This window comes from Hermetia illucens, chromosome 2 (assembly GCF_905115235.1).
Source record: "Hermetia illucens chromosome 2, iHerIll2.2.curated.20191125, whole genome shotgun sequence".
Classification (NCBI taxonomy): Eukaryota; Metazoa; Arthropoda; class Insecta; order Diptera; family Stratiomyidae; genus Hermetia; species Hermetia illucens.
Window position 1 is genome coordinate 66,339,897 of NC_051850.1, and position 10,910 is coordinate 66,350,806.

General features: G+C 43.4%; 1 protein-coding gene across 1 annotated transcript; it reads right to left on the reverse strand.

Moving 5' to 3' along the window:
* Positions 1–315: 315 nt before the first annotated feature.
* On the reverse strand, positions 316–10,747 carry LOC119649267 (ATP-binding cassette sub-family E member 1). Its single transcript, XM_038051356.1, has 8 exons — positions 10,598–10,747; positions 10,126–10,339; positions 2,192–2,802; positions 1,933–2,128; positions 1,625–1,835; positions 1,254–1,566; positions 961–1,195; positions 316–897 (listed from the first exon to the last, which is right to left on the reverse strand). Exons 2-8 carry the CDS (start codon positions 10,336–10,338, stop codon positions 844–846), a joined length of 1,833 nt encoding a protein of 610 aa, XP_037907284.1. The 5' UTR covers position 10,339; positions 10,598–10,747; the 3' UTR covers positions 316–843.
* Between the last annotated feature and the right edge of the window lie 163 nt (positions 10,748–10,910).

Sequence of the window (10,910 nt, forward strand, 5' to 3'; positions counted from 1 at the left end):
AGTCACCTCGTACGACATGTAGGGAATACTTTAAATTAATTAAATTATTCCCTATCTCACAGGAGAATTAACTAGATTAGCAAGTCCCCATTTAGATAACACAGAAGTAGTTGAAAAAGAGGCGAAAGCTTCCCTGAAGTTCTGATGAGTTCAAACAAGTTACCGTACAGACAAGATTCCTGCATTCCTGATTCCTCCTACATTTAGAAGTGTATAGCAACTGCTTATTAGCGATATTGACGATTAGAAGAAATAAACTTACATCCGCTTTGATCCCCACCTAACTATCAAAGCGTACATGAAGGACTTCAGATATCAGTACGCATATTTTTGAATTTATTACAAAAATTAACAATTACATCAGATAAAAAATCAAATATTTAGCTAAATGGAACTAATTTACGTTTTGCATTACAAATTTCACCTAATTCTGCAAAGACCAGAGAAATGTCGAGAAAAAAAGTTTGACGTTTTGATTTTCGACCAAAAAAACTGCAAATTTTCCATTATAGCCAAAAGTGGAAATAAATTATCATAATCCAAGATCCCTCTTCAACTTCACTAGTAATCCATGCGTGTATACATACTGACATGCACAATAGATGTTTTATTGGTCGGCAATAGTCTTGTCTTGGGTAGAATAGAAATATTTTTGGACACAGAGTTCAAATAAAATATCATTATTACACTTATATAAAAGTCGATATAGCCGTTATCCTCGGACCCGATGGGTTGAACACGAACCTGCTTATAAATCTTTGCGCGTAAATTAGTTTTCCCTTTCCGTTCCCCTTCTATTGCAACTCGACACACACGTGCACGCAGGACATTGCGAGAAGCCATTTAGCTTTCATCTTCCAAGAAGAAATATTGCCCAGCTCGCTTTTGTTCAATATCCTGCAAAACGAGAAATTCGAAAATTAAAAAATATATTGATTAAGAGAAAAAATTTCACATTACCTTCACGGATGAATTCTTATTGATTCGTGGCCGGAAATTATTAGGATCTCGTCGGAAAGTGATGCCCAGTAGCTCAAGGAAACGGTTCATTCCGTTAAGAAGCGATTGGGGAGTATGTGCAGTGGTCTTAACAGACGGCTTTCCCTCCAGGACAATAACACGATCAGCCAAGTAAGTAGCCATGATGAAATCGTGCTCTACAACGAACCCGGTTTTCTTTGCATGTAAAATGTACCTGAAATATTTGAACAATTGAAATTTGGTTCAGGCAGACTTTATACTACGAAATCTACCGTTTGATAACTTTAGCGGCAACAAGACGCTGTTCAGAATCCAAGTAGGCTGAAGGCTCGTCAATCAAGTACACGTCGGCGGGTTTGCCCAAACAGAGCACCAAAGCAACTCTTTGCAATTCTCCTCCGGACAGATTTTGCACTTCTTGGTCCATAATTTCCTCAATCTTCATTGGTTTCATCACATCAGCAATAAACTGCGGATGTACATAAGCGTCACGAATCTTTTCGTGTAATAAATGCCTAACATTTCCTTGGGTTTTTGGTGAAATCTTCTGTGGTTTGTACGAAATGTGCAACATCGGGAGGTCACCTTCAATTGATTCGCATTGATATTATCTCCTACATTGGCTTGGATATCTTTCACTTACCGGATCCCGCGTCGGGCTCCAGATTACCGGCTAACATTCTAATGAACGTTGTCTTTCCGGTTCCGTTCTCTCCGAGCAGTACCAAAATTTCAGAATCACTGAAATGTCCTTCTTCAACGGTGAGCTGGAATGAACCTAATGTTTTCGACATTTTCGGATAAACGTAGTGATTCATTCGTTTGATTTCTTCTTCAGTGGCAGATTCCGAGACCTGTACGGATTATTGTCATTTTTTGTTAAATGGAAAGCCTAGTCAATTCCCTCTGGAAAGAATTGGGAAATATCAAAACCGGAATTCACACACTTACCTTGAATGTTAAAGATTCTGTACGGAATCTCATGTTTTCAGTTGGCACGAAACCGTCTAGGAAAATGTTGATACCTTCTCGAACAGAGAAGGGCATAGTAACAACACCGTAGCAACCAGGAAGACCGTACAAACAACAAATAAAATCAGAAAGATAATCCAGAACCGACAGATCGTGCTCGACTACGATAATGAACCTGAAAAATAAACATAATTTCAGTTGGCACGGACGTTCACTAAAATGAATAAGATGAACTTACTTATCAGGATGAATTAAATGCCGAATAGTCAAGGCAGCGTTCAATCGCTGTTTGACATCCAAATAAGACGAAGGCTCGTCAAACATGAATATGTCGCCGTTTTGAATGCACACCATAGCACACGCGAAGCGCTGTAATTCTCCACCAGACAATGCGCCCACCTCTCTGTCGCGTATATGCTTCAAATCCAGCATTTCACAGATTTCTTCCTGGTTTTTTCGTTCATCTCGCTTGTCCAGTAAGGCACCAACAGAGCCTTTAACAGCTCTTGGAATTTGATCCACATACTGGGGTTTAATGAGCGCCCTCAAGTGATCCTCTAGGATTTTCGTGAAGTAGTTTTGCAGTTCGGAACCTCTGAAGTAGGCGAGGATTTCCGTCCAATCCGGTGGGTCAATGTAACGCCCCAAATTCGGTTTCTGCTTGCCAGCTAAGATTTTCAACGCGGTCGATTTGCCAATACCGTTTTGGCCTACAAGTCCAAGCACTTCTCCGGGACGCGGAATGGGTAGTCGATGCAACTTGAATGAATTCTTTGAGTAACGGTGCGTCGTGTGTTTATCCAAGTTGCTGGGGATGTTGATGATGGTAATAGCATCGAAGGGACATTTCTGTAAACAGAATTGACAAATTAGAAGCTGCAGGTCGATTAGATATAATATTTTGCAAATGCATATTTCGAAAAACGTGGGTCTCTCCAACAAATTGACCACATGCTAATCGCCCATTGAGCTGGGGTTTAAAAATACTGTTAAAATAGTATTATGTACTATACTCGGCTTGTTTGCATTGGCTGTATAAAAATAGATAATCAAAAATTAACAAATTTCGATTTCCTTTGAATCGATGATTGTTTTTAATTTCCCCAGATGCATATTTCGGTCAACCGGTTTCTGTGTCCTTCAGGGGAATGAACCTGTTTTAATCATTAAATATAGTCAGTGAAGATTTCACTCGATCTAATTAAATGACCGTTTAGTTCCAGCACATCAGCTAGTTTTCCGGCTAGGGTAAAGTTTATTTCTTTTGAATTTATCTATAACAAGCATGGTGTTAGTGGTAGTATCACCAGTCACCGTCAGTCGAAATATTCGCAAAGAATTTGCCTCATCTTCATAATCTGGAACTAGCTGACCCAGATTTCCTCTCACCTGGCAAGATTGATATTATCATCGGTGCAGACTCCTACGGCAAAATCTTAAGACCTGGAGTTAAATCCAGTTCATCAAATGAGCCTACGGCTTTTAACACCATGTTCGGATGGACAATTCTTGGTCCAGTCGATGGCTCATCATCCAGTGCACCTTCCCATACGGGTTTCACAATCTCAAATGAGCAGCTACATGATAACATCTCCAAATTCTGGGAAATTGAGGATGTCTCGTCTCATCGGGAGGATTCGCTCAGAGCACACATACTCGCGACAGTGCAGGTCGGTATGTGGTGCGCCTACCCTTCAAATCGAATGCTCCACAACTCGGACAAACGAAGCATATCGCAGAAAAATCGCTCAATAGGCTCATCAAACGCATTTCTCACCAGCCTGAGTTTTTTAAGTTGTACTCAGATTTTCTAAAAGAGTACGAATCGCTGGGTCACATGAAAAAAGTCTCAGAAGATAAGTCATCACCTACTGAGAGCTTTTACCTTCCTCACCACGGCGTATTGCGTGAAGATAGTCTCACCACGAAGCTGAGGGTCGTATTCAACGGGTCCTGTAAATCAAGCACAGGAATTTCACTCAACGATACGTTGCATACCGGTCCGAAACTTCAAGCAGACATTTTCGATGTACTGCTGTATGTAAGGCAGCACAAATTCATCTTTACAACGGACATTACCAAAATGTTCCGTCAAATAGATGTTCATCCAGATGACTGGAAGTTCCAGAGAATACTTTGGACGGATCATCAATCAAGCACCAGCGAGCCTGCAATGTACGATCTTACAACCGTTACTTATGGTACAAAGCCAGCACCATACTTAGCATGTCGCGTTCTTAAACAACTTCTCAGCGACGAGGGCCACAAGTTGCCGTTAGCAATCGAACCTTTTGAAAAGGGTAGCTACGTCGACGACATCACTGGAGGTGCTGATACTCTCTCACGTCTCAATGAAATCGCGTCTCAGGTTGAAGCGCTCTGTCTCACCGGGTGTTTTCCAGTAGCGAAATGGAAAAGCAATCATCCATCGTTCTGCAAAGTCAACTCATCAAGTTTCAGCAGCAATACATCTCACCAGTTCGATGAGTCTACGTGTAAAATTCTCGGAATGTCCTGGAAATGTTCACCGGACATTTTGACTTTTACAGGCCATACAACCCAAACTTCGGCCATCACGAAACGCATCATACTGTCAGAAACAGCACAGTTGTTTGATCCTCTTGGATTAATCTCACCAGTCATTGTTCGAGCCAAAATTCTGATGCAGGACTTATGGCTAGAAAAGATTGGATGGGATGACCCACTAACTCCTCAGATAACTCATCGTTGGAAGACGTTCAGGAGTGAATTGGTTGATCTCGCAAACCTCAAAATTCCACGCTGGCTCAATCTCACATCTAACCTCTCACATGTCGAGATACACGGATTTTCGGACGCATCACAAACTGCAATGGCTGCAGCAGTTTACATCAGAGTTTCTCATCCAAATCAGCAATCAAAAGTAACTCTTGTTTGTGCAAAAACTCGAGTTGCTCCTCTCAAACGCCTCACAATTCCACGATTAGAATTATCTGCCGCATTACTCCTCGCGAAGCTCATCTCACGCACACGAAAGGCTCTCAACTTGATCAACGTGCCAGTTACTTTGTGGACAGATTCATCGGTCACCCTCGCATGGATTAACAGTGATCCCACTCGTTGGAAGGAATTTATTAAGAATCGAGTACGTGACATTCATGAAATCTCACCGTCAGCAGTGTGGAAATTCATCTCCACCAAGCAAAATCCAGCTGATTGCGCATCACGGGGTTTAAACCCCTCTCAACTCATGAAGCACTCTCTATGGTGGTCAGGTCCAGATTGGCTAACCAAACCTTCTCACCAGTGACCTTCATTCTTACCACTTGATGTCTCTCATGAAGACATGGAAATGCGATCGAGTACATGTCGTTTCATCAACTCCATCTTTGCCTTTGGATCATCTCTTGACTCGATGCAGCACTCTCACAAAACTTGTCAGAGTCACTGCTACTTTACTACATGCAGTAGCAGTCTTCAAACGGACACCAGATTCCAAACTCGGCTCTCACTCCAGGGGATTTGCAAGTAGCTCTCACCCCCTGGATTCGTATTACACAACAAGGATACTTCGCATCAGAAATTCGTATCCTTTCCCAAGGCAAACCTCTTCCCAAGTCTCATGCACTATCACGTCTGACAGCTCACATTGACCAAACTGGACTCTTACGAGTCGGTGGTCGACTTCAGAACTCTCAGCTTGACGAAGATAGAAAACATCCGCCTATACTTCCGAAAGACTGCGTACTGTCACATCTCATCATCGTCAACGCTCATTCTCGCACTCTACATGGAGGAACACAGCTCACTCTGAACTACATTCGTAGATATTGCTGGATCATCGGAGGCAGAGCTCCGATAAAATCATTCATCCAAAAATGCGTCACCTGTACACGTATACGAGGAATACGTGCTCAGCAGTTAATGGGCCAACTTCCTGCGAAACGAGTACAACCCTCATTGGTATTCGAGCATACAGGAGTTGACTACGCGGGACCAGTGTCTCTCAAATATTATCAAGAACGCGGAACTCGAACCTACAAGGCCTGGATCGTCGTCTTCATATGTCTCTCAACATCTGCTGTCCACCTCGAGGCTGTCACGGATTACAGCACCGAAGGATTCCTCAAGGCATTTCGCCGCTTCACTAGTCGCCGTGGGATTTGCAAATCACTCACTAGTGATTGCGGTACTAATTTCAAGGGTGCTGACGTCACTCTTCAGCAACTTCTCAACAGCAGTGTACAAAAATCGCAGCATTTGCGCCAAATTCTCGCAAATGACGGGACCCAATGGATATTCAATCCACCTGGAGCACCACATATGGGTGGAAAGTGGGAAGCAGCGGTAAAATCTGTAAAATACCATCTGCAACGAACGATCGCCGACACGCTTCTCACCTACGAAGACTTCTCGACGTTCCTCGCACGAGTTGAAGCCGTTCTCAACTCACGACCGCTGAGTGCTCTCACTGAAGACCCAGATGATCTCTCTGCCCTCACGCCTGGACACTTCATTAGAGGTGCTCCTCTCAACACCATTCCTTAGCCTATACTCACCGATGTACCGACTCCACGATTCTCTCATTTCCAACGGATCCAGGAACGTTTACAATATTTCTGGGAACGCTGGTCAGCGGAATATCTGCAGTCACATCAGTCCATTTCTAAATGGAAAACATCGCACCATGACATCAAAGAAGGATCATTGGTTCTCATCTCTGATGAGCGGTTTCCTCCATCAAAGTGGACGCTCGCCAGAGTTATTCAAACGCATCCCGGCAAAGATGGTCTCACTCGAGTGGTAACCCTCAAAACTGCAACTTCCACATATACGCGACCAATATCAAAATTGGTACTATTGCCAGTCTCAACCACCGAGGGAGATTCTCAGCCTCAGGTCTTATCAAGTTAAACTTCTCCAACGGGTGGAGAAGGTGGGGAGAATGTTCAAACCTCCCGCTTCTCATCTCATCTCATCTCTGCGTTAGCGCTGACTGTTTGTGTAAATGTACAGCGGTTCTCTATCAAGATCTCCGCTTGACGTTTATTACCATCTTTCACGCGCAATTCGCTTTTTTACTGTTTTTCACGTTCTCGTTTCGTTTTTTCGTTTCTTTTTCTCATACTGCTTTGTGCGGGCAATAAAATTAATCAATTAACACTAATCTTTGTGTTTTGTTTTGATATCAACTCGTTCTCACCCAACCGTGAATTTGGTTGAATCTCGAAAGAAGTCCGGTCCCAGTATTTCCAAAGAACGCATTTTTCGAACATTGTTTTTGAAGCGTTTCTCGAACAGAACCCGTATTCATGCGATACATTGGCTCCCATAGCTTACACCAAAATACAAATGATAACGGACTGCGGATCATTCAATTGGCAGTATCACACGAAATGGTGGTTAAAAGTACTTGGTTTGCCCGAAAAGCGGTCCACAAACGTACGTAGGCCTCTCCAGACGGGACCACTTTCAACCCAATTGACCACGTGTTCACCGAACGCCACCACCTCCCAGACTTGATGAATGTCAGAAAGTATAGGAGGGTCAATATGGACTCGGTGTCCGGATAGCTGAGTGATTAGAGCACAAGGCTGTCATACGGAAGATCGCGGTTCAAATCTCAATGGTGACAGTGGAATTTGTATCGTGATTTGACGTCGGATACCAGTCGACTCAGCTTTGAATGAGTACCTGAGTCAAATCAGGGTAATAATCTCGGGCGAGCGCAATGCTGACCACATTGTCTCCTACAATATACTGTAGTGTGCCGTTACGGTCTTCAATGAAGTGCTCTAACACACTTCAAGGCACTATCTCGTGCTCCGAGCTCGAATAATACCACCCAGAATCCCCTCTGACAATCAGGTGAGAGTTAACACTGAAGCCGTCCACAACACAGCCCTCCGCAGCACCTATAAGAGGGAAATGGATGCTGCAATAACCACAGTCAACAGAGATCCTGGAGGTGAAGCATCAACAAATGATCTTCACAATCACCTGAGGAACGTTATAGTGAATACGGCCAAAAACATACTTGGCCCCGGCCGCAAAAAGAGTCGGAACCGCTGGTTTGGCGATGAATGTAATCTAGCAATGGAACGGAAGAATGCTGCATACCGAGTATGCGCGGGCACGCGCGGAGACTTATCACGAACTCCGGTGAGCGGAGAAGCGACTTCACAGACAGAAAAAGGAAGCCTGGGAGAACCAACAAGTCTGTAAACTCGAAAAGTACAGGGAGCAACGGCACCAGGCACGCAATTTTTAGCAACAAGTCAGCAGGATGAAACCTTACACACCTCGATGTTCATCTTACCAAGCCAAAGAGGGAAATCTGATTTCCGACAGAATGGGCCTATTGGAGCGATGAGTTGAGTACTTTGATGAACTATTGAACAACCAAGACTACCGACAAATACTACCACCACAAAGTATAGAAGAAACAGTCCGTGCAATTTATCGGTTTAAAAATCATAAGTCGTCAGGAGCCGATGGAATTACAGCCGAATTGGTTAAATATGGAGGCGATCAATTACACCAAGTGGTTCATCAACTTGTGCTCAAGGTGTGGGACACTGACGACTGGCAAAGAGGCATTATCTGTCTCATACATAAAAAGGGAGACATCACACAGTGCAGAGATAGAGATATCACGTTGCTGAGTACCATCTATACGATATTCTCCGCTTTCTTGCTAGGTCGGATAGCTGCCTATGATGGCATAGCGAGGGTAACACTGTACACGGCCATAAGAGAATTCGGCATTCCTTCGAAAGACGACCCTGACCAATGTGCGAGGCCAGATATCAGATAGAAGCAACAGGGTCACTCTCGAGACCATTCGACATCAAGAACCGTCTAAGGTAAGGAGTCAATATCATGCGTCCTCTTAAACTTGGCCCTGGAAGAAGTAATCCATGATACTGAGCTAAATGCGAGTAGCACTATTCTCTCTAAACCCACCTAGCTACTGGCCTATGCTGACGATATCAACATCATGGAAATAACAAAGATACCAGACTACCACTTTGAGACCGTTGATAACTTCTCTTATCTGGGGTCGAAAATCAAAACCGGTAACAACTACGAGGAGATCCGCGCACGGTTGTTGGCAACCAACAGAACCTTTTTCAGCCTCCGAAAACGGTTTCGCTCGAAACTTTCCACTGCAGGGTCTCTGTACAAGGCAATGTCCTCACGTATTCCCCGGAAACTTGGCTTCTTAGGAAAATCCTCCGAAGAATTTTTGACCAAAACTGTTTGAAACCATAAATAACTTGCCAAAATTAGCAACATGTTTGTTACCTTTCCTTGCATATTCCTGTAATTATACATCTTTTCAAAGGTGACTCTAATAATTTAGACGTTATTGCCAGTTGTCTATCCAAATATGGTAAAAAAAGAAATTAAAAGCAGAATTTGTTAACACTAGAACAGCCCTTGAAGTCGAAATCTCTATAACGGGGACAATTTTTCCTGGCAAATGAGAATTCGACTTAGAGAGATATTAGTGTAACTCATACCCTGGGGTTTTGAATTAAACAAAAAGAGCGAAATGGCACCTGTAGCCGCTGCTGATGAGATCGCCTCTACCCTGCGATGGAAACCGCCCAAGCCAAAAAGAAATAATTTTTAAGACGTCATTTAGATTTGTAAACTGCGAAAACACGGAAAGTATGCTTCTGCAAGTTGCATTCTTCCTGGGAGATCATAGTTCGTCTGAGAGGAATTTCAGAAAAAACAGAAGAACAAAATTGTTGTCTCCTATCAAGTCTGTGCGTGCATTCATAAGATAACAAATTAATCAATTCTGGAGATGCCTGTCAGTAGCACCTGGGAGTTTCCCTGTCGAATGACTCAGCATTTATATTCAATTTTTTTCAAAAACAAGATGACCATCCTCACTGGCCAGAGGTACCTATCTGAACCCGACAACAATGCCCGGAAATCTAACCCGTTTTACATTCCCATTCGCCCCGTAATCTGGCCGCCGAGGCAACATTCAACCAAGCACAGAATGTGTCATTTCGATTACTGGATAAAATTTGTGTTAGTTTTTAGACTAGGAGATAGCAGATTATTGCATGGTTCGAATGGTTTGACTGGTCGAATCGAAGGTTACTAAGTGAGCCCCCGGGAATCTCGGCCTATAAGCGGAAGTGCATCCACCTTTGCATCTAATCAACGTACCTTCACACAGATACCGCACCCAATGCACAGTTCCTCGGACAACGACGCGATCTTCGAGTTGGGGGTGACTTCAATGCAGAGTTTTCCCATCCGGACGACGGGGCAGGACTTCTTGCACTCCTGGCGGCATCGCTTCGGCTTGCATTTGTCGTCGCTGACGATAGCAATCCGAGTCTGCTTGTCAGTCTCCTCGTTGCTGCGATTCCTCGACATTCTGCGGAAAAAATGGAAATAAATTTAAATAACCTGCGCGCTGTCCGCCCAAGGAAGAAACGTGTCCCCAACTCGTCTTCCCTGACATTTAATTCAATCAAGTGCCGCGTCTGCAGTCCATTCGAATTAACCTCAAAACACCAAAACCGATTTGTAGGGCATTATCGGTCGTTTTCATAAACATATTTTTGTTTGCGGAGTTGCGAGGAATTCACAGGCGGGGAGCAGATGGACGTAGGATTTATAAAGCAGTATTTACCTATCAAAAATTAGGAAATATCCCGAGTGAACAGGCGAACGCTCTCTGCGTGTCAGCCTTCAACTTTCGAAAGGGATGACAACCACTGACAACTCACTGACAGTCACTCCTCAATTCAATCAAAATCAGATGTTCTGTAGCGGGGTCTTTAGAGTGCATGAAACAATAGCAATTTCTACGGAAGCTCCATAAAGTGAGTAAACATTACCGATTATAACCACCCTTTTTATATAAATCTAAGAACTAGATCGAATCCTTTTATCCGCTTATCTATTTGCTGGGGGAATTTGGTCCTTAAAATGTGTAACTAACA